General features: G+C 45.0%; 2 protein-coding genes and 1 long non-coding RNA gene across 7 annotated transcripts in view; 1 reads left to right on the forward strand and 2 right to left on the reverse strand.

Annotated features, from left to right (window-relative positions):
- LOC120818903 (adenosine kinase) overlaps positions 1–5,826 on the reverse strand; it is an 86,589-nt gene extending 80,763 nt beyond the window's left edge. Inside the window, exons 1-4 of one of the 4 annotated variants that reach the window (XM_078103451.1) lie at positions 5,562–5,826; positions 5,130–5,326; positions 2,720–2,794; positions 2,560–2,613 (exon numbers count right to left, since the gene is read on the reverse strand). In XM_078103451.1, coding sequence (XP_077959577.1) covers positions 2,560–2,613; positions 2,720–2,794; positions 5,130–5,158 — 158 coding nt within the window. In that variant the 5' untranslated portion in view covers positions 5,159–5,326; positions 5,562–5,826. Of the gene's footprint in view, positions 1–2,559; positions 2,614–2,719; positions 2,795–3,454; positions 3,654–5,129; positions 5,434–5,561 lie in introns of those variants that run through there. The other 3 variants (XM_078103450.1, XM_078103452.1, XM_078103453.1) reach the window with 3 other exon arrangements.
- On the forward strand, positions 2,541–4,191 carry LOC144408014 (uncharacterized). Its single transcript, XR_013467756.1, has 2 exons — positions 2,541–2,649; positions 3,558–4,191. It is a non-coding gene; the product is annotated as an uncharacterized LOC144408014 (long non-coding RNA).
- A 429-nt stretch (positions 5,827–6,255) lies between the features above and the next one.
- LOC120818901 (vinculin) lies at positions 6,256–25,783 on the reverse strand. Of its 2 annotated transcripts, XM_040175779.2 has the most exons (21): positions 25,372–25,783; positions 17,933–18,003; positions 16,436–16,586; positions 15,388–15,496; positions 15,033–15,155; positions 14,758–14,918; positions 12,583–12,673; positions 12,313–12,460; positions 11,662–11,815; positions 11,404–11,579; positions 11,060–11,250; positions 10,350–10,549; positions 9,870–9,998; positions 9,576–9,725; positions 9,362–9,470; positions 8,969–9,271; positions 8,749–8,873; positions 8,447–8,629; positions 8,155–8,358; positions 7,962–8,066; positions 6,256–7,876 (listed from the first exon to the last, which is right to left on the reverse strand). In XM_040175779.2, exons 1-21 carry the CDS (start codon positions 25,537–25,539, stop codon positions 7,730–7,732), a joined length of 3,198 nt encoding a protein of 1,065 aa, XP_040031713.1. In that variant the 5' UTR covers positions 25,540–25,783; the 3' UTR covers positions 6,256–7,729. The 2 variants fall into 2 exon arrangements, with proteins under 2 accessions (XP_040031713.1, XP_077959583.1); XM_078103457.1 differs by lacking the exons at positions 17,933–18,003; positions 25,372–25,783 and adding an exon at positions 16,961–17,604.
- Positions 25,784–27,578: the final 1,795 nt, after the last annotated feature.

Here is a 27,578-nt window from a genome sequence, read left to right on the forward strand (position 1 = left end):
AAAGTTATAAAGTCCATGAGACCAACAGCCTACCTTTGCAGATGCCAAACTTACATTTAAAACCATGTGACGGCAGCAGCGATCGAAAAGAGTCGAGCAATACATCAACAGGCCTGTTGGACTAGGACCAGCTCCCCTAAACGGAATGCAGTCGGTTTTAACGTGGTCAATTACACCTCGCCATAAATGTGAGCCGTGAATGTCACCCCCTTAAATCAGAGAATGATGCATTCATTCAACATGTTCGTTTCCTCTCACGCCCCAAATTCAAAACACTGTCTACTGAAAACAACACTTTAGTTGTACGTCATCTTTTCCTTTGAGCCTTTATTACATAGGAGAAAGTATGGATACATGAGAAGAAAGAGGTACGAAAAATAATATCTATGCTTGATAAATGTTTCAAAATGTGGTCCTTTCTATTTTTCAATTGATCTACACAACTAATACTTCCAGAGGAAATCAACTCGTTGTGATCCATGATGAGATATTAAAAGGCCTCCCAAGTCAGAAAGAAAAATAACTGAAAAAACAGCACTAAGTCCCGAGCCAGTACTAACAGGGATGCTGATGGTTTCTACAGCAGGCAATTCCTCAGCCACAACAGGATTAGATGGGCTCTGCTGTGACTAGATAATTGAATCCAGGCATGGCCACAGTGCACTGCATCCAATGATCGCTCTCCCACCAGGGCGATGGGGAGAAAAAGTGAATCGCGTTACACTCTGCAGCTCCAGAAGCACAACAATAGCGTTAGTTGACTCGACTTGTGAGTCTATTGTGGCCTTTTAAAGTGATGAGGTTATTCGTCAGAAACAACGGAGTCAAGTCCTTCTTCTGCGGACCAGTGACCTTGTGAATGACCTCTTTGTGGTGGCAATCCAACGACCTCTAAAGCTGTCGTAGAGAACGTGACAAAAATAAATGAATCACAGGTACATTCAGCTATAGATTCACTGAAACGAGGGAAACGTGTGCTGGTGTGTGCAATTGGAGGAGACATGCATTGAAACGCATTGTGCTGGGAATAAACCACCCAAAGCCGCACGTTAATCCTGCCCTGACCTTGTGCAGAATGCGGAGGGAACGGTGTCTGTGGGGCTAAAGATAACGCCGCTGCCTTTGTGCCGGAGGAGAACAACACTGCTGATGATGCTGCTTTGCGCCGCCGCTGCCGCCCAAGGTCACATGTGTCCCTTTGTCAAGTAACAAGACCTGACAAGGTAGCCTATTGTTAAAAAAAAAAAAAAAAAAAAAAAAAAAAAAGGTACAGACGATCTGATGTGCTGATTTGTGACTCGGGTGCTTTTCTGATTTTAGAATCATTGCATCATTTGTTTCGGATTTCTTCTCAGGTACGAAGTTGCATGACTTGCTTTCTGTTAAAAAGGGAGCTCCCTGTTTAACAACCCGCTAAAAATGTCCATTTAAACAACAATGAATGTTTACAGCTGTTTCGTTCACATCTGTGGTCCAGTTCCTGTGATCTCGCAACGGGGGAAGACCCATTTTTGACCACTTTTGAGTGATTAGTAGAGAGTACTCACGGGGGAAATGCTCAAATCTGCACCGCCAATCATTATGTCTCCAAACTTGATTTGGACGACGTCGTATTTTCCTACTGTGTGTACAGACAGACAGGTGATTGCATCCTCTTTGGGCCGCCATACAAGCCGAGGCATTCACATGTCATGCTGTCAGCCGGGCATTTGACAACTTTAGCCCATTTTGTTATAAAATCATGAACATATGATGCTTACAAATCTCAAACGAGCGGACGTGACGTGAGGTTACATTTTGACTGGAGAACAAATAATATGCACATGGAAAACAAAAAACAGAAATCTTCACCGGTGATGAACGGAGACAGGAGGGATGTCCCTTTAACCCCCAGACGAGCGCTATGAATATGGGTTTAGGAAGCTTAAGAAGAGCACTCGTCCCCTCTAGACTCATTACCCCCGCAGAGGTGCTCTCGAGCACAGTGCCAAAGTGGTCTCGTGGAGCTCCTCTGGGGCCAGCCGATAAGAGTTGGTTAGTTCAAACAGATAAGACTGAACGTTCTGGAGGTGTGAGTCACATGACTTGTGTGGTCGAGTCAAAAAAAGCTCATACCCCAGCACATACACATTTCTTATATATCCGGAATGTATAATAGTTGTTGGGAAAATGGAAAATTGTTCATTACTTAAAGACTTTTACAGAGAAGGAGCGTGCTTGCTCAGCAAAAACCTTTCCGGGTTAAATAATAATTCATTCCTTTTTCAATCGAATGGAAAGCAGTAAAATATGCAGTACACATACATATATCTACTACTTGGCCCAAAGCAGTAGTAAATTCCAAGGCATCTCTCTACAGTTGGCTCAGATTCAGCATGAGAAAAATGTGTGTGCGTGTTAAGTTACGAGCATCTCAGCTACAGAGGGTTGATTTATAACTTTGCTATTTTGAGCACGGCTCGGTGACAAGATGGTTGTAGTGGGTATGAATGACCAGTGCACCCCATATTTGGTGACATGCCAATTTAACACGGCCGTCCCGGGGAAGCTTTGACTCACAAGGCTTTATGTTTGTCTTCTGCGAGGATCTGGTCATTGAGCTTCAGCCCGAACCTTTAGTAAAAGAACACGAGAGAAGAAGCATAAAAGGTCAGTGTGCTTTGCAGAAATATGAAGATGGCAGCGGAAAAAAACAAGAAAAACAGCGGTTTAGACTCACTTGTCGAGGAAATCTTTGTCGACCACAGCCGAAATGTCAAGCAAGGGATTTCCCATCCCAAAGAGTGTGTTTTCACTGGATTGGGGGGGGGGGGGGGGGGGGACAAAAACGTATTGTATTATGCACACACCCGCTCGCCAGCTCTGCACGAACAGGACACAAACCATCTGTGGTAAAAGCTTCTCATTAAGTCAGCTCACATTCTCTGTACTGTACCGTCCTCCCCTGAGTAATGGACATGTGTAGCATGTAGCATTCATTTAGAATAGATGATTAGACTATGTGTGAATTGTTCATAGTACCTCTGTGACCCCTTTTATCTGGATTTTTTTAGCCACAAGATATCACAGTGGTCAAAGTCTACAGAGTTTTCATGACAAGTTACTTAACTTTCAAAAGACACAAGACAAAAACATATTGATTATCTAGTTAAGATCACATGAAGATATAATTGTCCTGTGGTGCAACATTTGGGTTTTTACGTGATCTGGAAGATCAGGACTCACTGAAGCCTCAATCATTATATCAACTTAAACGCCTGACAGATGTGGGTTTTCAACCAACCTATTGAATGACTTGCAGTGCTGTGAGCACATTTTTAAAAAAAAATAAGTCGAGAAAAAATAGTTTGCTGTGGACACGCCAGAGGATATCATCATTTGGACCTAAAATAATAATTTAAGGAAGACTGGTTAGCTGTGGACACAGCAGATGATATTTTCATTTCAATCTTACCTTGGAGTTGGCATTATATCAGAAAAGCCAGCAGCCTGACCTGAGGATTAACTGGTCTACAGATTCGTCCTCTTACCAAAAGCAATGTGCTCTTTCACTACAGGAACTGCAGCTGCACTTTAATCAACGGTGACTGGTTGGTGAAGTTCAAGGGCGGGACATAGTGTCTTCCAGGCATACGATTGGCTAAACGTGTTCCAATTGTTGGAGAGCTTTCTAAGCTGCTTTAGTGCCAACCGGAAAGAAGGTGGATAAAAGTTTTTTTTAAAAGAAAGAAAGACATTTAAACACATTAATAATTTGTAATATTGTAATGATACATGTTTATTCTTATGTAATTGAAAAACTGTTTGAGTTACATATAGGAAAAGAAAAGTTTTAGAGGTGTGTACCAACATTATATGAGCTAGCCTTTAACAGCAGCGGAAGACATTAGTAGTTTTTATATTGTTACTGTTCTATATCTTGCAAACAAACGCCTACACATGTAGACTCTTCTGTATCTGAAACGTGGATTAAATTAAATCTAAATTGCCATGTTAATTATTTGCAATCAGATGGCTGTGTGTTTTGTTGTTTTTGGTGGGGTGGCAGTTTTGTAAAAATTGTACAATATATATAAATATTCTAACAATTTTCTTTATGTTCGCTTTGGAGGGATTTATAAATGACAGTATATAGTTCTGTGACTTGATGCTAGTGTGATATAATAGGACAAATAAAATGGTATTAGACTACATTGTGTTACGCTTCCTTTTTTGTTGTAAGGGACTAAATGTCCCTCCTCACGTGACCTCACATGAGATCACCTTAACTTAAGTAAACCAAGCTGATGACCGCCATTGTTTTTGCTTACTATCCTGTGTCAATGTTCAAAGGGCAAATAAGCACCGTTTTCAGTGTATGTTCCACTTTCAATGTGGCGTCCGATTTGTTATTTTTTGTATGTTTTTATCTGAACCATGAAGCAGTGGAAGTTGGTTGCGGTTAAAGTGCAATACAAACGATAACGCTGGAGACCAATTAAAATGCGCAGAAAATATCTTAAATCAGCTATCTAGGATACACTGTCAACCGGTATTTCTCACAATGTGCAATTTATCTCACACTGGGCTATTTTATTAAATTTTCATACACGTTTGGTCAATTGCATTCACGGAGTTTCATCTTTCGGACATTTACATACGCAATTTAAAAGTCAGCCTACATCGCAGACGTCTTAACTTCTTGGAAGTTTTTTTCACACCAGTCAAATCCTTTAATCACTTTAGCAAATAACCCTTCTCCCCCCAACAAAACTCGTTTTCACAAATGAAATGACGATTTATCTGCAACAAGCTGCCATATCATTCAAAATATGACAATTCCCGTCTCCCGGTCATGTGATGAACGAACCCACCCTACTAGCTAATTCAAGCTAATGCTAGCTAATACAAGCTAATGCTGGCTAACACAAGCTAATGCTAGCTAATGCTACAACGGAGCATTGGTTGTGAACCGCTTAATGCTAACGGCCGAAAACTTCAAAGGTTCAACCCGCTTAGCGCCTCGTCACCCCCCGCCGACAGTTCACCACAACAACCACTGACGTTAGCATTAATTAGCAGCTAGCCGCAACAGCTAACTGTGCGTGGCACGTAGGATGGAATAGCGACAAATGCCATCGGGTTGTTACCTTAGCGCCGTTTTCCTCGCCGTCGACATGTTTGTGTCTCTGTCAGAAATGTGTATATGTGTATTGTTTTAATCAGCAACTGCTGTGTTGACGCAGCGGAGCCCCGGGATGCCGCTGCTCACTGGCGGGGAAAGAGTCGAGTGGGAACGGGCTGCAGCTTCCTTCCCCACTGGTGATAATGAAGTTTGGCATGCAACCTGGGGATGGGAAATGAGTGGTTATGATCAGGGAAAGGTTAGAATTAGCTCGCTGACTCTGCTGGTCAGAGAAAATGTGCTTTTGACTCGCGTGAAGAAAGTGACGTAATATTAGTTATATGGCGTCCAATATCATACAGGGAACAAAACATGGTCCAAACCAGTGTGGTATGTTCAAGCTACATGTGCAGTATTGATAAGATAAAATAGATTACAATAGAGTAAAAATACAGACCTAAGTTTAGTCTCTAGCAGACCCGCAATGTCTCGGAGTGGCCCATTCTCATTACTTGCGGACTGATTAGATCCATTTCATAGATTGCATATTGGTTTTATAATAAACACCTATAAAACACATATACTCACAACCCCTATTAACAGCATAAACCCACGTCTGTATGTTATTATTCCAATTCAGGTTGCAGATTAGCATGTATTTGCACGTTCAACAAGATCAGTGAAATGTCTCGGTTTCACAGTGGTAAGATTAAAGTTATCCCAGCCAAGGACTTGGTTGCATTAATATCCCTCCCCCCCCCCCCCCCCCCCCCCCCCCCCGGTTTGTTGACTTACTGCTGCTCTTGTCTTGTTGTTTTTTACCATGTATCTTGTACCATGCATCTTGTCAACTTTGCTGCCGCGATCCTGTGAATTTCCCCATTGGGGGGGACTAATAAAGGAATACCTTGATTCTATATTGTCAGTGTTAAATATCGAAGAAAGGGCAAGAATTAATTTATTCATGTTTGGGAGATTCATGAATGTAGACATTTCACATAACGGCTAGATACCCTTTACAAGATTATGAAAGAGGCAAATGGGGCAAGAAAAGTCCTTTTCTATAAAAAAAAAAAAAGCTTCCTCTTCCTTACATCACAGGTCCTGGTATACATACATGACAAAAACATGAATTAGAGAGCAAACACACCTCAAAGTGCTATAAAATGCTTTATTACAAAATTCCTCAGCAAAATATTCTTTAGGCCCTTTTAAACCCAACCAAGTTGCATCATTTTGATATATTTTTCAAAACAAGCTTCCCCGTGTTTGCATATAGCATCATTTGACTTGACGTACAAGTCCTGAATCAAGTGTAATTCTATAGAATAATGTAGTGCTTTGAAGAAATCTACAGTCATACATTGTAGAAATGATACCCCTGTGAATGAGGACGTATCAGCTGCAAATACAGTTTATTTTGCAAGGCACATAAGTTGGTATTAGATACTTATAAAAGACACATTCACGCCAACGGTCTTTTGAGACATTTGAAAATATCTTCTACAAGTGCCACAGACAGTGGCCAGTTATGTTTAGTATGCTAGGACGAATGAAGATTTACCAGCGGAGGGTGACACTGTGCTTCATATCCACACTCTGTCATTCCCTCGGCTACCTAGGAGAAGTGTGCAATTCATACATCACAAACAAATGATTGTGCACAACAAGACAACAATGAGACGTACAACTGCGTGCAGTGTTAAGAAAAACAGCAGACAAGACGAAGCCTCTCTATAGAAGACAACGCTTTGTTAGCTTAAGCTTGGGCTTGTGAAAATGGGAGTTATTACTTTGGCTAATAGGCCTCATAGCGTAGCACAAGCCTGTTTCTCACAGGGCATCCCGATGCAAGACGCAAAGCATTGAATAAGCACTTTTTTAAAACCACGGAGTCATTCTTTTGAGAAACAAAACACAGACAACTACACTTTCAAAGGTTATGGCAGAATGTCTTTGGCAGAATTTTTAAGAAAATAAAGAAGGCAACAATTGCATTACATTATGTAAAATAATTAACAGTGTTTTTCTTTCACTTGTGATCATAAAGAATAGTGTAAACATGGCGTAATACCACTATCTTACACCATATATTTTGCGTTTGCCAAGCGTCTGCCTAGACTGTACTTGTAACAACTCCTCAAGTTTGTGTGCTTATCCTAGCGAAGACGAATGCAAGATCATAATACAATTATCAGTACAAAGATATAAAAGTGTCTTGACCAAATCTAGCTATTTCAATTTAAATTACGGTTTGTGTCTAAAAGAGGCCAAAATCAACCTTGCATAATATGTAATCTAACCTCTATTTAAAACATACAATGGATGTGGCTGCGATTTGTCAAAATAAGATTTAAAACAATTTTCTTACACACTTTAGAAAAAAAAAAGACATCCCCCAGTAAGAATCTAACCTATAACTAACACTGATCGTCCCAATGTTTACATTCTACCAGAGCAGCGACCGTTACAGACAGGACATGGGACTAACAGAGAAGCTTCACCCATATTAGTGTGACGGGCTGCGATGTCATGGCTCTGATATAAGTATCTATCTGTCCATTCAATGTCCTCCTGGACATCTGGAGAGAACCAGCATCAAGCACAGAAACAGTGGCCCTTCTCTTACTGGTACCAGGGGGTCTTTCGGATCCAGTGCAGGGTGAAACCAGCATCCGTGCGGATCTTGATTGAAGCCGCCTCAGCCTCCCTGACCGTCTCCTTCACGGACTGCATCAGGTTCTGAGCATTGTGGACCAACATCTCGGTGGCCTGTCGGAGAACAAATTGAAATACGATGAGGTTGTGCGAATACTACGGAGGTCTTGTGATCAGACTCGAGAGAGACGCCGCTCACCTGCTCAGACTCCTCTTCACTGATGTTGGTACGACCCAACATGGTGGCCTTGACTGTGGACAGGATTTTGAGCTGAGTGCTGATGGTGGGAATGCGCTCGCACACCTGAAACAAGGTCAGAAAGTCAGGACGGGTCAAAAAGATGAAAAGGACATTGTTGTCCTCCTCAGCGGACAAAGGGAACGGAACAGACCTGGAGCAGGTTGGTCCGGATTCGCTTGTCAGTGCACTGCTTGGCCACCTCCTTGGCCAGCCGCGTGACTTCATCGGAAGCCTTGGCGATGTCCTTGGCGCATTGGATGAGGGCACGCTTGTTTCCACCGCCTCCACGCACCAGACGAGACATCTCCGCCATGAGCAAGGCCATTCGTTTGGCGGCACCAATGATGTCATTGCCCTGAGAGGTACGAAGAGAACAGAAGCAACATGAAGGTGCAGCATTCCAAAGTAAAAAGTCCAGCAATCCTTCCGCAGAGTTCACTTACTTTACTGGACCATTTGCGGGCTTCATCGTGGAGCTGCCTGGCAGCTACCATCATGGGCTCGTTAACCATATCACCAGTCTGCTCAGGGAACTCCTCATCTTTCTCCTCTGGGGGAGGAGGCCTGGGGGGAGGAACCTCACCCTCAGGAAGAGGAGGTTTGGGTGGTGCCGCCTCATCGTTAAGCTACAAGGACAAGTAAAAGTAATCATGATTCAGCAGTTTAGAAAAACATTGTTTCCGCTCAGCTTGAGATGGTTTTGCCAAATTAAACTTGCTCCAAGTGTGCTTCTTCTAGGTCTTACACTAAGCTGCTCCAGCTCAGGAGGAGGTGGTGGGAAGTCTGGCTCCTGGGGCTGGAATGCCTCTCTGACCTTTGCCACAGCACCAAGGATCCTATAACCCGAGTCCAGAAAGCCTTTCTGTAGACCTGGCAAACGGCAAACAAGCAAGTTAATCGCTAATCAGAAGGTTCCACGTACTCGGAAAACATCATCCTGAAACCAGTGACCAACATCAACTTACTCGGATCGTGGATATTTCCAGCCACGGCTTTAGCGTCCATCACCATAGGAGAGATCGTCTGGCTCAGTCCATCAGACGCGGCCTTTACCATCTCCCTGAATTTAGGATCCTCAGAGTTCTCCACCTCTCGCTTCGCCACCAGGAGGATACGATTGGCTCTGCGGGCGATGCTGGTAGCGCCGGCGACCAGCATCTGAGGCTGGTGGTTAGCCATGGCCAAGCGGCACTTTTCCAAGTCATTCTTGATGGCGTCTTCTGAGGCATCCAGCAAGGATTTGGTATCGATGGCCTCGTCCACCAAACCTGAACCGCCGCAACATGTTAGCATAGGGATTCACTCAATGAGAAAACAGTCAAAACCAGGAAATTCACAGCATCTGCAGGGCCCATCACCTGTCATTTTCTCCACATTGTCAATCCACTGATTCTTCATGGTTTCAAAATGTTCGTAAGCAGCTTGGTTGCCGGGGTTTCTCAGCAGAATGCGAGCAGCAGATACCACCTACGAAATACCATTATTGTGAGTCCAACGACAACCGCTGTAGACGTGGCTCGTGCAGCGAGAATGGCTTTTGCTTTGCGATGGAAACACTAAACTGTTCCATACTTGCGGTGTTAAGTCCCTTGTTGACTTGACAGCTGCCTGGATTCCCTCCACCGTGCTTTTGTTGGCGGTACCGACAGCAGCGGCCTTCTCTGCTGTGGTGCCGAGCCTATTGGCGTGGTTCTGAAAGTTGGCGGCCCTTTCGTCAAAGACCTACACATGATAAAAAAACAAAACAAATAAATGATCCAAAAAGGGGGTTGTTGGAAATAATGCAACACCGGGCAAGTAAATATAACACGACTGCGGAAGGCCCATTGCAATGAGATCACGGCGAGGAGCAGTGGGGCCGCTGACCTCATCTCTGTTGGGGGCGTCCAGAGGGGCGGTGGCAGCCACTGCCAGTAACTTGATGGGGGTGGTGGTGTCGCTGAAGATGTCGGACACCTCTTGAGTCATCGCCTCTTGCATCTTACCCTTTAGGTCCTAGAAGGAAGACAAACGGATATTACGACAGTCGTTAGATGCACATTCCACAATTGTATGTGTATAGAAAAGCATAGGATTGAAGTTAACTTCAGCCAACATAAACTGGTAGCCTCTACAGCATGCTTTCTTTTAGGTATTATTATTAGATATTTTAAGAGTTTTAGAGAAGTTTTTCAGTCTGGCTTGTAATGTTTACCTCTTAGTGGAGTAATTTGCTACCGGTACTTTCCTCCACCACTTGTGACCAGCAGAGAGAGCCATTTCTCCACCTTCATGCAGGAATCCTGATCTATTGCTTTCAAGCTACAGTTTGGAATGAGAACGACTGTTGAGGAGGCGCAGTCTTACTTTTAAAGCTTCCTCGAGGTGCTGAGCAACAGCTCGTGCCTGAGGTGAATCCCCTTCGCCGCGGGCCGCCAGGTCGGCCAGCTGGGCCATAAGCTGCTCCACTTGCTCACACTTACCGAGCAGCTCCTGCCTGTATGGCCCGAGCAGAGCGTTGGCCAGCCTGCGGCCCTCAGCCACCAGCCCGCGGATGGCAGCCTGGCCTGAATGTACAAGCACAAGCATATTAACATAGAGATTGACAATGAAGAACATTTTCCTTGTGCTGCTGATTAACATTCTGTTGTTATATCTGCACCAACAAAGGGCATCAAACACAATAAATGAGAGGCAAATCCTCATAATAATACGAATAATAATAATAATAATAAGAACGTTTTTGATTGTTAAATGATAAATGAAACACCAAAATTATGAACCATTTCAGCGCCAATTAACTTTCGGTTGAGCTCCCCATTGCATACTTTGTAGTTGTGTTATTTTACTGCCTGTATTAATAGTCAAGCCAAAGCTGCTGCTTTGATGTAAGCGTTGCCTCCTTTGTACAAAGAGAGCCTCCAGCCAGCTTCATTATAAACATAAAAAACATTGCCTTCGAGGAGACGAGCCAAAAGGGAATACATAACGACAATGTCATACCAAAAGGGGCATTGGAAGGAATGTGAGGGAGAGATAGAGATGGGGAAGTCGGGAAGGATGGTCGGCGGACTCACCCACACCGCTGTCATCCACGGTGGGATTGTCGATCCAGCGCTGTGCTTGCTCAATCTTTCCTTCCAAGTGAACAGCTGCCTTTGCAGGCCTGCTGTTGGCCACAGCTTTGCTGGTCTTGGACTGCAAGTTCTGCAGAGCTGTTGCGATCTGTTTAGCCAAAGCTCTGGCTTCAGGAGTGTCACCTTTACCCCTATGAGGAATTTAAACACAGCAGGAAGGTTCTTAGGTGGTGCTTTATCATAAAGATAAGGGTGAGATGAGGCCCGTAAATGGCCATTTTGGGTTAGAGAGCAAATAGATAATCACAATAAATTAAATGGAAAATAAATGCATATATGCTCACTGTCTTCTGAGATCAGACAGTTTAGCAGTCATGGCAGCAATGTCTCCAATAGAGCGCAAGATGTCGTCTCGTTCTTTTGGGTCCTCAGACATGTCCGCGATCCTTTTGGCCTCGGTAAGCAGGCCCCTGATGTTCTCTTCTCCCTCCGGTCCGCCATTAGGGTCCGCCAGCCAGTTCTGCAGGGGAGCAGGAGACACCATCAGAGACTTCTGAGGTCTGAACCAGTGTTTTGTGAGGCAAACCAGGTGAATGACTCACCTGTGCAGCATCGATCCTTTTGGCAATCGCCTGCTTGGAGTTAGTCATGGCCTCCAGCTTGCGGGCGGCGTTTTCCACCTTGCCGGTTAGCACGTCGAGCCCCTGAGAAACCTGCTGCGCCTTCTGCATGGCGGCCGCGGACGCCCCGTGACCTCTGGGGTGGACAAAGAGAAACACATGAATGTTACGAGCTGCAGCACGCCACCGTGCCTTCAAAGGCCACACGTGTACACTTGTTAGTTTCACCAAAATCTTAAGCTTTATGGTCACCCGGTTTAGGAACAGTATTTTCTGACTTAATGCTTCTATTACCAGACAAGGTTCATCGGCACCTCACAGTTTCCAGCAGAGTAACTCAGCCGGGGGTTGAAGTAGATTATGGATTAATATCAGACAGCTGTTTTTAATCAAGTGTGACTGTGGGTCCCTGGCGACAATCGGATTTCATCACTTACTCTCTTACACACACTATAATCCCCTCTCACGCTTCCTGCCTTACACCCTGTACCCTGGAGGCTAGGAAATTAAGACTATTGTGTAAAATGAGCATTTATCAACAAAAAACGTAAGATTAAACAGAATCATACGGAGAACGAAAGAGACTGAGGGGAAATATCTCGCCATAGTTGGGCTTAATGGTGTGTGGGTTACCTTGCCCTCATCTCAGACACCTGGTCCGTCATCTGGCCCAGGGTCTTGGCTGTGCCCACAATATCTCTGCGCTCTTTGCCAGCACACAGTTCTCCAACCTTCCCGGCTTCATCGAGGATCTGGCGGATGGCCTGCTCGCCTGCATCCCCTGCAAACACAACAAAGTCAGACACGCCACCAACGTCACCAGACACCCCTTGGTTATCGGCCGTAGCACAAGTTAAGGGGCGGTGGGAACAGTTTCAGGAATGGGGTCCGGGTGATTGTTACCGGATTGAGCGCTTGGATCCCTCAGCCAGTTCTTCGCCTGGGCCATCTTTGAGTCGATGAGCCCCAGAGCTCTCTTCATGGCCTCTGTGTCCTTTGGGTGTCAATACAACACAGAATACATGAATACCTTAAAAGGGGAATCAATGGAACCAAATACAACAGAAAAAGAAAGAGGAAACACTACGTTCCGTGAGAATGAGGTGAACATGTGTTGAGAAATAAGATCATGACTAAAGCTGAGCTTAGAGGGTATTTCTACTCATTCTGTTTTCAACATTATGGTTTAAAAAAAAAAAAAGTCCAGGCTATCGTCACAGTAAACCGGACGGTTTGGTCATTTGAGTAAAAGAAACTTGTCCATGTGCAGCATCCTTAACATCCATAAAGGCACGATCACGCAGTACATGCCGGTTCCATATTTCCGTCACACAGTCAATAACCAGCGTGTCATGTTATAAAAGCCAAACAACTTTCCATTGTATCTCAATCAGAGAGGATGGAAATACAACAATGCGTCCAGGAGCGGCTGACTCAACGATACGTTAACCTCATCCCCAAAGTCAGCACATTACAAAGCGCAGGCCTGTAGGACACGCGGCAGAGGATGAATGAGTGAGCTCATTTTCCATGGCACAAAAACAGAAGACCAGAAAACACACGTCACTATCCATCATAGTGCAGCGTGCATCTTCAACACAGAGTTCAGCTACAGTTAAGCAGATTAAGAACAGAACCTCTCCTGCGGGCTTTGAGAATGTTCATCACAAAATATGCCGTGAGCCCTCATGACGAGGTCTTTGCCAAAAAGAAAAGAAAACTAAGGGCAGATTTGTTTGAATACCTGATAGTATCAGACCAAAGGAGGGAGAAAACAGGAAGTGGAAAAGGTGTGAAGTGATGTCAGCAGGGCTGCGACGGGGGTGTAATATTTAACTGTTCAAACGAGTGCAGCTGCTCTTCCTTGTATAACCTCGTGTGTGCGTGACTGAAAAAGTGAAGTGGAAGACTGATAATTGCAGGATCTTTTCCTTCCTGAATGCAAGCATTCATTACAGGCTTTGATTCAATAGAGTGGAACTCAAGGTGTGGTTCAATGCATTAGTAATCCTGGTTATGTAAAGAGAGAGGGGGTGGGCATGAAAATAGGGTCTATGAGCAAACTAGGCCACATCTCTTGGATTAAAATAAAATCAGTTGTTTAACGTGCTCTCCTCTTAACTAGTTAAACACCAGTACGGATCAAAGAAATTGCTGAGAGAGTTCTCATTAATGAAATCCGATTCAATACAGCATGATGAAAGGTCAATCAATAGCCGGACGGGTTGAGGACATGCATTCAGTGACGTGTAATTGGCATAAGAGGAGGACACGCAGATGTTGACACAAATATGTAATGAAGCAAAAACAAATCCAAAACCAGAGGAGGGAAATGACTACATAGATCAAAGATTTCTGCTGTTCAACCTGCTTTGCACTTAAAACACACACATTCCGTTTGCAGTTCATTGACTTCAAACTGCTAGTTCACTCCATCAATATATATATGAGCACACAATGGCACCACAAAGCACAAGACCGCACACACATCTGGCTGACATGCTGCTGCACAACCATGGGGCAAGAGAGGGAAGGCTTACCTTCTACAGGGGGTGAAGGGCGAAAGAAACAGTACAAAGAAAGGAAGAACCACATAAATACAAATGTTGAACTGGACATAGCAGCTGAGAGCAACCAAAAAAGAAAAAAAAAGAAAAAGTCAACAGGGGGAAAAGTGGCACAGCGAAGAGCCACGTTGGCAAATGATGGGACACGAAAGAAGCAAAGCATGCAGAGCAGAAAACCTCCCACAAAAGAGCCTTAAAGATTAACCATCTACATAAAGAAAGTTAAAGCAGTACTACTTTAATGAACCAAGCTTGAAATAAGTCGGAGGCCTCCTGTCAAAGGCATCCTGGCAGTGTGTGATTGTGCAGGGGGAAGGAGACAGTTTACGCTGATACAAACTGCATCCACAAATAATGCAGAAAAACAAAGTGAAACCATCAGATCAGCTCTACGGGCAAAGCAGTCTCTCCTTCCTCACATGTAATTATAAACACCAGTGTGCACACATGGGACCTTAATGGCCATAGACAAACCAAAAAAGGCAAAAGAAAGCTCTTTTTTTCCACGTACCTTGTTGGCCCAGGCGTCCTCGTCCCAGGACGTCAGCTGCAGGACTCTGATGATCTCGTTTATCTCGGCGCTCATCTTCTCAAAGGTGAAGTTGCGGTTCTTCAAGGACTCCTCCACCCCCTGGCTGCCAGATGTCTTGGTGGTCACAAAGATCTTGATACCTGAACGAAACGAACAAAACCCAACATTTAAAAAAAAAAAAAAACGGATGAGAGCGAGTAGTTCACCTGATGAATACCGCACTGGAATACGCGGTGTGGGTGGCGTGCGGATACCTGAGATGAGGATGGGCAGCAGCTCTTTGACGGTGTTCATGGAGTTGACCAACATCACGCGGTGCTCCTGGTGTGTGAGCTCCTGCTGTCGCTCATCTATCATCTTTGCCATCTTCGTCATGCCTGGAAGGAGTGCACTTACTTAGGTCGCATACAGAAAAGAATTCATTTTACATTCAAAGGCCTCTATTGGGGTATTCGAATGAAGCATCTGCCAGTTGGGGTTACTTGTTGGAAAAGTTCTACTTCCAGCACCGGAACACAGAAGACTGCCAGCAAAGCAAACACTGAAATGTTCCCTCCAGCAAATACACGCTCAGAATCCGTCAGCGATATCTCTGAGGTCGGGACTGACCTGGTCCCAGGTTCTTGGTGTACGTGATCAAGTCCTCCATGGACTCCACCACCTCTGCCACAGTCAGGTACTCCAGGATGCCTTTGCACACGCGGATTATTTTGCGCACCTACAAAAACGACAAGATGAGACAAAAAAAAGAAAACGTTGCATGCACAAATTAAAGTGATTACGCGAAGCATGCCGCCTGCTGACATTCCGGCCTCTTTGCCCTGCTTCAGTCCAGCTTTACGTGGACCGCTGAAGTAGCAGCTATACAGAGCCGACCCTGAGCTGCATGGGAAAACATGACGGCAGGGGTGAGTGATGACTCCCGCCACGTCCTGCTGACAGCGCTGGGACGCCCGACGTCAGCTCCCAGAGAGCTGATATGCCACTTTTTTTATTTTACACTCCTTCCCTCCTTTCCTGGGAGGATAAGAGGGATGGGCCTGTGAGATTAAACCCCTGGTTGAAGATATAGGAAGCGTGCAAGAAATACAGAGCCTCATAGACCTGTGCGGTATATTTATCTCCCTCTCTGTCTTCTTCATAAGCATTACATCGCTGGAGGGGTATGCAGGAATAGATTCTGTCCTTACAGCAGGCCTCTGCCCCACTCAAGTGTCCATTAAAAAGACACTAAAGGCCTTTCAGCTCAGCAAAAATCAATGGTACAGCTTTTAACACGGCCACAAGCTACAATAGACCATCTACTGTTCATTTCTGAACTTAATCTGCCAGATAGAGTATTTTACCAACTGACCAATTTGACTAACTTTTTTTTTTCAAGTTCCATGTCATTATTTCAGGATTAAGTACAGGGGAAATGAGGCAAGTCAAAGAGGCAGGAAAACCAATTTCTCCTCTGTCAGATGCCTCGATGAACCAGAATTAAATTCACAGACGTCTCCGAAGCTGCTGAAGCCTAAAAAACACATCCTACTAAAACGCAGGAAATCTCAACATGGATGAGGTGTGGTGGATTCAGCTAAAAAAAATGTTGTTCTGGTGAACCGGTTTGTTAAAATAAACCTAGGATTGATTGATTGAATGAATGAATGAATACCTCGGCCTCGTCAAAGGTCAGGAGCAGGTCAGAGGTCCCAGAGAGGATCCCCCGAGAGCCGTCGATGAGGTAATCCCGAGCAGGGACAGAGTATGGATCGGCTTTCAGCATGGAGGCCGCTTGCACCAGCTTAGTGCACGCGTTCTCCACTCTGTGGAAAGAACAAGGCGCTGGACTTTAAATACCTGCTTTAAAATAAAACAAAAAGACATGCTGATGATATGAAGCCCTCAGAAGCCAGATCACTCACAATTATGTGTATATATTTATATAAATATAACAGTGACGACCATGTACATTTTATTACTGGAAATTCATTTAGGGAAACTAAAAATGTAGAGATTTTTTAAAGCATACAAAAGGTTGAGGAACTAAGGAAAAGTTGTGTGGATTGCAAGACACTTTGACAAAGACCTGTGATTCATGTTTGTGGTCTATATAAACACGACTGACTCAATTTGACTTCTGCAGGATGAGTCTTGTGACAGAAAGGTTAAGCTTGTTCTCACAGGGTGTGATTTGTACCTCAGGAGGCGGAGCGCAAGCTGACTTCTTCACAATTGAAACCGTTTTGTGGGTGAAAATGATTGATTGTTGCCTCCTGGGTGTGATGCACACTGTGAACTCCGGAGCAAGAAAAAAAAAACCCCAAAAACTGCTCAGCCCTTTGATTCAGCGTGATACACACCTGCTGCATTGTATCATGACAGTCATTTTGCAAATAAAAAACAGTCGAGCAGGCAGGGGCCGATGCATCTTCTAGTTTCACCATCATACTGCGCTTACTCCCCACTGTTTAAATCAATGTGACAAATTTTGCAGCGTCAGCAAGGGATTATTTTTGCTATTTTCCACATTTTGGGGGCATCTAGAGGAGCTCAGTTTCCAACAGTCTGCTGCCGGATAAAGACTAATGCATGTGCATAACATCAAGAGTGAGTGAGTGTGAGTGTGAGTGTGTGGGTGTGTGGACGGCCAACCACAGTGTCCTTCAGTTTCCACTAGTGAGAAACAGCCAGGCGCTACCCGGACCCCGGCAGACACTATATTTAGTGAAGGAGGTGCATTCCAGCACATGTGCTGATGGATGACGACAGGGTGACGATCTGACTTTGAGGCGCCAAACGCGTTGAGCCGGACGACCTGCGACTACCAATGTGCTTCATCCCTGACCTTTTGGGGGGGGCTCCGAGGTAGCAGGAGCAGTGGCTCTTAATTACGGGAGCCTGGAGGGGTTTGGGGCCCTTCTCCTTTAGGGTGAAGGAACTCCTCCCTCGGCAGAGAACTATTTCTGTTACAGCGGGGCACAATTCTGAGGACACTTAACATGCCGTGTCTGACCTTTGCTCAGACAAAGAGAGATAAAGAGAGAAACGCAGCCAGAGAGAAGCCAGTGGGTTCCACACCTCGTAGAGAAAACAACTATTTCATTTAAATCAAATAGTTGTAGCTGGATGAAACTGACGTCTGCAAAGCAATCTGTAATTCTGTGCTTACTTGATGAAAGCTGGTGGCATGTCCCGTTTCATGATCTGGTCCTCTGTGGTTTGTACAGTATCTTTACCCACCTGAAAAAAAACAGAACAATCTATTAAACTATGCGTTAATGGAACAAGGTACTTCAAGGAAATAAAGAGCTAATGTAAAATCCATAAGACACAAGACTGTTGTTTACAAGCGAAGACAGATAATACACATTTGAGAGTCAATATTTCTTTATATGAAGATACTGGTTTCAATGTTTCGATCCAGTAAGTTCTAGCCGACTTCATCCACCTGGAATTTTCTGGCTTTGGTTTTATCTTTTTCAGGGTCACAGGGGCCTGAGTCGGAGTCGTGGGAGAGGAGGAAACTGCTCGGCAGGTAGCCGCGGTGAACGGATGAACGCCCAGAAACAACGTCCATGGATCAAACTCCATTTGTGCAGAATCAACATCTAGAACTGCCACCATACCACATCCCACGAGTTACTGTCAGGGTTATTTATGGATACAGCTTCTCCCTTTGGTTTTAACAACGAGATGCTTTGTTTCCCTTCTTAGGAAACAGAAATGGTGGCACGACAGTCTACAGAGAGGAACCAGCAGCCTCAGCCCTGGTGACGGGGCCATCAGTCATACGGATCGACACCTAAACCTCTAGCAGGAAGTTGCAGAGCTGGTGGTCGATCAGATCGGTCATATTTACATGTCATTCACAGAGGTCCTCGACCATAACTTTCCACCCCTCTGCGACTTTTTGTGTTTAATCATGCAGATTTCAAGGATGATGTCCTGTTACTCTTCCAGCGAACAATTTGAGCAATGCAGCTGCTGGGGAGAGCGGGGAGGGATGGGGGGGGAGGCGGGCTCAGCGCAGCTATAATGTGTAAAGCAGCTGAACGCTGCCTCTCCCTCGAATGCCAAAATGACTCACCTCCCCCCATCGTGACCTCAGCTCCGCAGGGAGACGCGACTCACCCACGTCCGAGCCGCCATGGACGAGAGACAGCGCACGTTCATGCCAGGGCACGGATCGCGCTGACTCGGCTAAATGAACCGGCGCACCAGGGAGATGTTTAAGGTTTTCTTTGTTACATATTCATCACAACATATGCAAACCACATGAGTGATTGCATCCCCCATCATTTAGCAATATATAACATTTCCAACACGTTTCCCTCTGTTGACAAAACAAGCAATTTATCTGGGCTCCGGGAGATGCTAATAGCAGACAAAATAATTTATTGATTATTCGGAAAAGGCCTTCTGGGAATTATAAAAAGGTTAGACGTGGTCTTGGGGCTTTGTAGAGCGTTCCCAGAGGGCCATGCAACGTGTCCGGCGGTAGCTGAGTCCATCCAGATGGTCAACGTGGAGGTCTGTAATGTAGCGGCGTCTCCTCTCTCCGACTAACTGAGGGGTTAGAAATCAGGGCCAAAAAAGGTCAGGCCAAATTAAAGCTGGAGCTTAGAGGCTCTCCGCCTCAGTGCAAAGCGACGGCATGCGCACGCCAACCCGACATTCCAGCAACGGGTTTGCAAGCGGACAAAAGCCGACACACAACAACTAAAGCTGTTCAACTAAAGGCCGGCAGAGCCGCGATATCGGGGCCCTGACAGAGTACTAAACATCAGTGACGGGGGGGGGGGGACACAGTAATCTCCTTTATTATTAGAAAGTAAAAGCACTCTCCTGCCTTGTGACTTCTGATGTTCGAGCCAACGGTGTTATCAATGCTTCTAAAACATTTGTACTTTGTGGTAAAACTTCAAATGCGTTTTGTCCGTCTTCGGAGAGGTGTTTGTGGGCCGTATCTTAGAGTTTTCCTCGCCGCAGACTAATAAAGGATTATCTTTATCTTATATTTTTTTAGCAAAGACAGTAAAGTAAATCCTCACTCGTTGGAATGGAAAGCTAAGTCATGTTTATTCGATGTACGATGACATAACAAATGAAAAGAAAAAGTATAATAGCAGCAAAACCGCTACTTCTCGTCAACAGTAAGAATTTAACTGATGACGTCTTTGAAAATAGGTTAGAGATAAACTTCATGGTTAAAATTGACCACGGTTTTTCTGCAGTTTTTTTTTTTTTATATCATTGTTTTTCTTTCTTCAGTATCTTGTGAAATTTCCTCATTGCACACATCTGAAAAAACTTGTTTGACAACCCTTGAGTGACCTCACAGCGGAATAGAAGAGAACAACGGTAAGATTCATATATCAGATCGAGTTCAGACACGACCTAAACTGAGCACCGACTGAATATTTGACTAATAATCTGGAGGCCATAAGCCAACAGTCATTTTCTTCCCAAAAGCATCATGGGAGTTGAGACTCGTTGTTCTGTAATGCAGCAGGTCCTCGGCATCTTCCTTTTCCCACCTCCCCCGTCCCACCCCCCCACTTCCTTCTTCTGTCCGAGCTTCAAAAACAGTCGGCAGCCAAACAGCGATCCAAACAATTTGCTGCAGAAATAGAACCGTGACCCGGATTCACGGGCGTTGTTGTCAAGCAGTTCATGGTGCCCGGACTATATTCTATTATGTGAAGCCCCCCGTCCAACACTGTGGAACACATGCTCTTGATCTCACTGAGCTTGACGTTGCGCTTCACACCTCAAAAAGTTCGCTAGTTCCTAAAATAGAGAAGACAGGAAACGCAAAAAAGGGGGTGTTGGGTTGTCCAGTTTACAACCATCTCTTAAAACAGTGGCCGGACTAAGCGGCCTAATCACAACACAAATATCCTGTTCCTTGTGTAGATTACATGAACCGCTTTCAAAAAGGAGGGCAAGTTGTTCACTTCCACCTTCTTCTCAAGAACGTGTCACTGCTTCGGTGCCTTCAAAGCTGTCACAAGTCGCGCCCGGAGAGGAGACCGGACACCCTCCTATCACCATCCCACGGGGCGCCGGCGTGGAAACTCTGCGCTGTGAAGTAGCTTGATGGAGTGGCCGCTCCTTGAGGACAGACCCGGCTTTGTGGACGCCAGCCCATCGCTCTGCTGGGAGAAGAAAGGCCGCTCTGAAAAGCCTCGAGGCCGCCAAAACACTGCCCGCCTTTCACGCGCCGGGTCGCTTCAGCACAACGCTGCGTTCGTCATGGCGACCGCCGAGATCTCAGATTCTTTCAAGCCGGCGGTGCCTGCAATGGCCTGCAAATAAACGGGTGTGCTATTCCCGCACAGAGGTTTATGTCCTCTGGGTCGGTTTCCCGCCCCCCTCTTCTGGAAGTGACCTCTGTAGTCTGATGAGACGCGGCCCATTAGCAGCTCTCGATCGATCGTCTCAGGAGTGCTGCGTTCTGCGATATCAAATGACTTTGAACCAACAGTGACTCAGAGGGTGGGGGGGGTGGGGGGGGGGCATCCAACAAGGTTTATTAGTTTGGTTTCAGGAAGTAGCTTTGCATGTGGCGCCCGAGGCCGATGAGAGCCACGGATCAAACGACCCGCCCGCTCGCAGCCAGAGAGACTGGATCACCACTATCCGGCTCGAGTTACCGGCGCTTAGCGGCGCGTACAGTGTTACCGGGCAGCGGCACTCTGGCCGCGTGAAGCCTTCGCTTCAAGACAAGAGGGAGTCAACACACAAGTCACGCAGGTGGGTGGTATGAAAAAAAAAAAAAAACGTCCAGCAACCAACACAGTGTATTTGTCATCACTTCAGTATTTCGGAAAAAGAGACGGCCTGCGGCTTATTACATTTGTTGTGGTCTGCAGTCAAACACGTCTGATTGCTATGGGAATGAAGGCAGTCTGGGGGTGGAGGGTGATTTCCCTACACTGACTCACTCCCCTGTTCCCTGAGAGGGGCTGACAGCTGCCGGGTCTTCCTGCGTTGGCTTCCAGCGTTTCCTCGTGTATTCCTCGCTCCTTCAAAGCGCGCGCGCGATGATATGACAGACTGCAGGAAATGTTTTCTCTTGAATGCCTTTTAGCAGTTCAGTTAATGAACACATTTGTTTCCCATCTGTAAAGGGATTAAAGAAACAGGGGATTGAATTTTTTAAATGTTAGCGAGGATTATAGCAGATACAACCTAAAGTTTTAAGAAGTACAGGATCCCAAATGTGTTTTTTCTGCACGAGTAAAATACTACAGGTGAATCCAACTTCCAGTAGGTGTGTTTATTGGCATTGTTGCGTAAGCACCATGGTATTTTGCAACCTCAGCAACACTGCAGAAGATTAACTGTAGAGCCATAAAGAGGAAGCGTTTCTAAAAGTATGTCCAGACCTGTGAGAACCTGAGGACAGACTCACTACTTTATCTGCCCTCGGACCCTTCATCACCGACATACTTTTCTTTATTCGACCCTCGTCTGTAAAAAGGGATATAATATAAAGTAAGATATAATGAAGAACACCAGGTCTGAAATAGAAAAGGCCTGGATAGTAAACCCAAAAGAAGGAGTGCTGATACAGGGATGCGTGTTGTTCTTCCACTTACCCCTGCAGGATAACAGAATCACAGAGTACACAATACAAACATTTGTATGCCTATTTAGCTCGGAGGAATTTTTAATTTAACAAAATAACGTCATTTTGCTAGGAATTTCTTAGATGTAATGGTTTCACTACGACACCACTTTTTAGCACGTCTACCCAGTTTGATATTTGTTTCCTTTTGTCCCTGTTGCACAAGACATTTTTTGCAATAAACACAAGGCTTTGTTGTTGCACAAGTATCGAAAAACCAACGTCTCTCACAATCACTCAAAAACCAGCAATGAGTTATTTCACTACAGTTAGCCAACATTGTGCCAGTAAAGACATTCGCCGACAGAAGGCTGCATTATGGGTAAAACTCGGGTCTCACAGGCAAAGACAGAGCTGACATGAGCGGTCATGTGAACAGAGGTTTTTAATTTATCTCGGCCATTATTTCATCCAAACTGTTCAATCAAAGGATCAGCTTGACCCCGTTCTGAGCAGGCCAGGGATGCATTGCTGCTTTCTGGAAATTCCTCACATTCCACGCATTCATTTTTAATTGAGGTCTGGCTCATTGTCTCAATAGATGCTGAGCACCAGTGAAGGGTCTCAGTGAGACCGGACATATTTGACCTCCAATGGTTTGCGTTCATGCTGTGATTTAAAAACACAAGGTATGTACACATGGGCTGAACATGTATAGCCATACATCCGGTGTGACAACATTGGGCCCTTAAATTAATCTCTTATAAGGTCATAGATTTGTTGCAATAAGAGCACCAGATCTCCTCAGACAAGCATTTGAGAGAACCCTAAAAGCACATCTTCCTTTTCCTTCTGCGGCGATGTAAAGTACCGACACAACCGTTACAACATTTAATTTGAAAAAATCCACGCTTGATGAACTATGAGTCACGGGGAACAAATTCTGTGTAACATGTGGTTGTTTCTATACTCTGGAACAATACAATTAGACAGCATCATCCCTTTCTCTTCCAAGAAGGATCCTTTCCTCTACACAACACTTGAGTGAATCATGTTTATGAAAAACTTGTCCTGGAAAATATACAAGATAATCAGACAGTGTATGACTCACACAGCACTGGTCAGAATGAAACCAAAGTTAATTACATACGTCCCTGGACTTCAAATATATCATGACACCGTCCATGTTGTAGTGTTGCCAGGGCAACAGGAAATAATTACAGGCCGTTCCATACAGCCATGCTTCTTTTGGAAACATCTGATCACGATTGGGAACGTCCACAGAGCCGCGATCGTTTAGCCCCACACGAGTCGAGTTTGCACAGGACGTTTTCATGCGAACAAGCACTGAGTGACTTCACCTTAGCTACAGCGTAATGTTGCTATGTTTAAAGCAACACCCATTCATTCGTTTGTTCGAAACTCTGGGAAGATTCTCTTTTAGAAACAAGTATCAAAAAAAGATATAATTTGTGCAATCACTCGGCTAGTTCTACATCTACCCGACACCAAGCAACATGAGCGTCACTCTCCCTTTTTAGGTCCTTGTCTGCGGCTCTTTAGCGATTCCATGTTGCGCTTTCTTCCCTGGATAGTCGTTGGTACTGGGCAGATGGCACACACCAAAAATCAGAGTTGAGCTGCCGGCCGATGCTGGACATTGGATTAATTTGGAGTGCACGTATTCTAAACTTGGTAAAACAGAAGAGTTGGCAGTTCAAACTGTGTAGGTTCACGTAAGCAAGCGATACCTTTGTCAATAGTTGCGTTGAAACACAAACATTACTCACCATCGATACAAAATGATATTATGGCCCTCAGAGGAACGGAGGCTTGGGAGTGTAAACATAGAAATAACGCACACAACGGGGCACAGACCTATAGTTTGAGAGCGGCTATAGAGGAGCAACAAAAGGCTTGGAATGCAGTCCACTAGCTTGAAAGGGTTATGGGTAATAAAACCTTCTGGTTAAACTCCACGTTAATAGCAGGCAATCCCCCTCCACGGGAAGGGAGAAGACAAATCGTCCAAATTTACCTGACAGAGGACAAGGAACCGAGTCTGCCTCAATTTATCCTCGATCCCTTCTGCCAACAAGCCACTATATTCTATCTGCTTCCCCTGTGAGGAACTTGTGTGAGGGTGAGAATTTAAGGAAACGACATTGTCATTTCCTTTATTTGCAGCTGTGATGGTTGAGATGTGGCTCAGAGGAACCCCGCTGTGGTGGAGTGCATCGCGGTTCTAAGTAGCATTGAAACCACAGCTGCATCTGGTCAACGGGGTGCACGTAATTACACATTTTGAAAAAGGGCTGTCTGGGAATGTAGAACGAATAGCTCCAGAGACATTTTAATTAACCGCACTTGTTGCCATCGTGAGTCAAAATAATAGGTGCTAAATCTCCACCGAGGATTTTATGTTTTAGTTAAGCTTGTGAGCTGTCATGTTCTCTTAAAGCCTTGTCAACTATTCAATCTAAATATTATGGTGATGCAACTTTTTGGTGGACAACAATCAAAACACTGCAATGGGACACACACAGCTGCAGCCATGGTGGAGGTTTTGATGGTGCTGGATGCGTCCCATGCAACACAAATGCGTCTGTGCAAAGTTTTGTTTGCAAATAATATACAGCACAACTAGTTGATTAGTCTATTTACAGACACGTCTCACGTTTGATTTAAATAAGAATTTAAACAAAGAAGCTTCCGGTACCCGCCCCTGGATCACACACGCACAGCGGCGGTGCCTACGTCGAGGTGGGGGGGGGGGGGCATATCTTCAAGGGGAAAAGGGCGTCACTGCACTTTGCCCCGAGTCAAACAACTTCAAGAAACTTTTATTGTTATTTGTTGCTATATTCCTGTCATCACACGACAGAGGCACCCGGGACGAGCGCGTGGCGTTCCGACCTTCGAAGTGACGTAAACTGGCGCGTGGGACAAAAGAGCGACAGGTAGCCCGACTTAGTCGCTTCATCCACGCCGAGTTCAGGACAGAGAGAGAGAGAGAACGGGAGAAAGTTACTCACACGGACGAGGTTGCTTACGGCCGCCTGCACGGCAGCCACCGGCGCCGTCAGGTCCGGGATCGCCTTCCCGTCCACCTCACCTTCTTCGTGCATTATGACCAGATGGGATATCTGTTGGGCCACCGGCTCCAGGATGCTTTCTATCGTCTTTGTGTGAAAAACCGGCATGGTGACAACTTTCTAGCGCTATCCAAGAGAGAATTAAGTTAATCTCCTACCACCTAAGGGTTTTAATCCCAAACTCCCGCCTTTTAAAATCCTAAATACTGTTTTTTTGGTTTTGGGAGGGGGGCAGTTTCACCCTGCGGTGTGAGAACTGCAACTGCTCCCGTGAAAGCGTCAATGTGAAAAACGGGCGACCGGAGAGCGAGCGCGAGCAACCTAAACGTCAGCCTCGGCCTCTCTGCCCCGCCGGCCAATCGGCGAGCGAGAAAGAAACTCCCTAAGCGTACGATTGGTCGGTTCGTGGTGCCGCTCGGCATCGGCACCGCCCACATCCCCACAGGCGAGTTTGCTCGAGATCCGAGGTGCTCCCTCTATTACGTAATGGATACTCATGCCCTAAAAAGGGAAATATGTGTCTACTGTTTGTGAGGAGTAGATTCCAGCCGCTGGAAATGACTTTGCCGGTAACAAGTTCTGCCTTTGGCACTTCCATTGCGGACGTTGGAGCGAGGGACGATAAGAGACAGAAGTGCAGACGTAACGGAAAAAAACATGAACCAGAACAGGATATTCCAAATAAAACTTCTAACAGATGCATACGGAATTGAATCATACAATAGGACAATTAAATGTTTATTAGGGGATATTGTGATTATCGCAGACTAATCTGTCGCTGTCTTTTAAGATCAATTAATATCCAATAGAATGGAACAAAATGAAGAAGAAGAAGCTTCAGTGAGGCATCACAAGTGGTGTCATTTCACTGATTGCAACAATGCAAAATAAGAAAACTGAATTCCTTTGACACTTATTAAAGATAACCCTCACCACACACACAGACAATACTTTACAAACTCACACTGCTTCGTCAAGAGTGGCCCACGGGAAAAATGGCAAATGGGTTGTCATTGCTGTCGCTGGTCCAACTTCCCTCACTGAAATAACAATAATTCAGAAATGAAAACCAACTGCCAAGTAAACCAGCGAAGGAATTCCCACAGAATCCCTTGAGGGACTGCAAGGCAGCAGCCCATTGCCTAAAAAGGAAGAGTGCAAAAAGAAAAATTCAAGGAAGTTACTCTGTTTAAAATCCCTGTGTAAACATACAAGAGGCGGATGTGCTTTCCTTTTATATAAGGTCTTAATATGCCAAATGTTAATGACGGGTAATCACATTAAAGAGACCTACATCATCTAGAATATGATGTTTGTCAAGATCTCCATCACAAACCATAAAGGATGTATACTATTTAAAAGAAAAAAACTTAAACACGTTTTTTTTTCACTTTAAAAAAGCCTTTCAAGTTCACCTTAATGAAGAGAAATGAACCCACAGACATCAGCGCAAAATATAGTTCGCACTGTCTCCCCAAAGTCACACTATCCAGCCGAGTTCACCCTGAATATAGACATCAAAGATGGCCTGCTGCTGCTTCATCGGCTCTCCGCTGTCTGACAGGGGCCTTCCATGTGTGCATGCTGGAATGTGAGTGAGGCTGCACAAGGTGGGTGGTCTGCATCTTCCCCTGGTATAGTGCAGCTAAAACTGCTGCTGCATGGATATGGAGGCGTTTTAGTGTCCTGACAAACAGTGTTTGCACATAGTAAATAAGGTTCTTAATCGGGCAGTGAGCGCCATCGTCTGGCTCTACGCAGTAAATGCAGTGAAATGAGTGAAACGGAGAACGTTCGAAAACCACACAACTCACTTAACTATGTCAAGACAATGCCACACTCATTAATTCAATTAGGTCTGTGACCTGCTAGGCAAGACTCCCAATCTTCAGTTACAAGGTCCTGTGCTGTGTGCACCAAACCAGAGCTGTATAGTATTGGTAGAAGGAAACGCAAATGACTGATATGTCAGAATGCCATTTAGAGACTAAGATTGGTTGACTAAGAGAAGGAAGCCCAAATATTTTTAGTAACACCTTTGTTTTTTTCTCTCACTAAAAGTCAAAATATGTTCTCTGATAAAATCAAATTGTATAATGTCACGTTATTTCCTACTTTCGAGCACAATTTAGTAAATCAACCTGCAT

This window comes from Gasterosteus aculeatus, chromosome 5, assembly GCF_964276395.1.
Source record: "Gasterosteus aculeatus chromosome 5, fGasAcu3.hap1.1, whole genome shotgun sequence".
NCBI lineage: Eukaryota > Metazoa > Chordata > Actinopteri > Perciformes > Gasterosteidae > Gasterosteus > Gasterosteus aculeatus.

Coding starts and splice junctions, on each gene's coding strand:
- LOC120818901 (XM_040175779.2), bottom strand. CDS start 25,539: ATGCCGGTTTTTCACACAAAGACGATAGAAAGCATCCTGGAGCCGGTG. Junction 18,004..25,371: donor CCGTAAGCAACCTCGTCCGT/GTGAGTAACTTT, acceptor GTTTTTTTTCAG/GTGGGTAAAGATACTGTACA. Junction 12,461..12,582: donor GGATCCAAGCGCTCAATCCG/GTAACAATCACC, acceptor TTGTGTTTGCAG/GGGATGCAGGCGAGCAGGCC.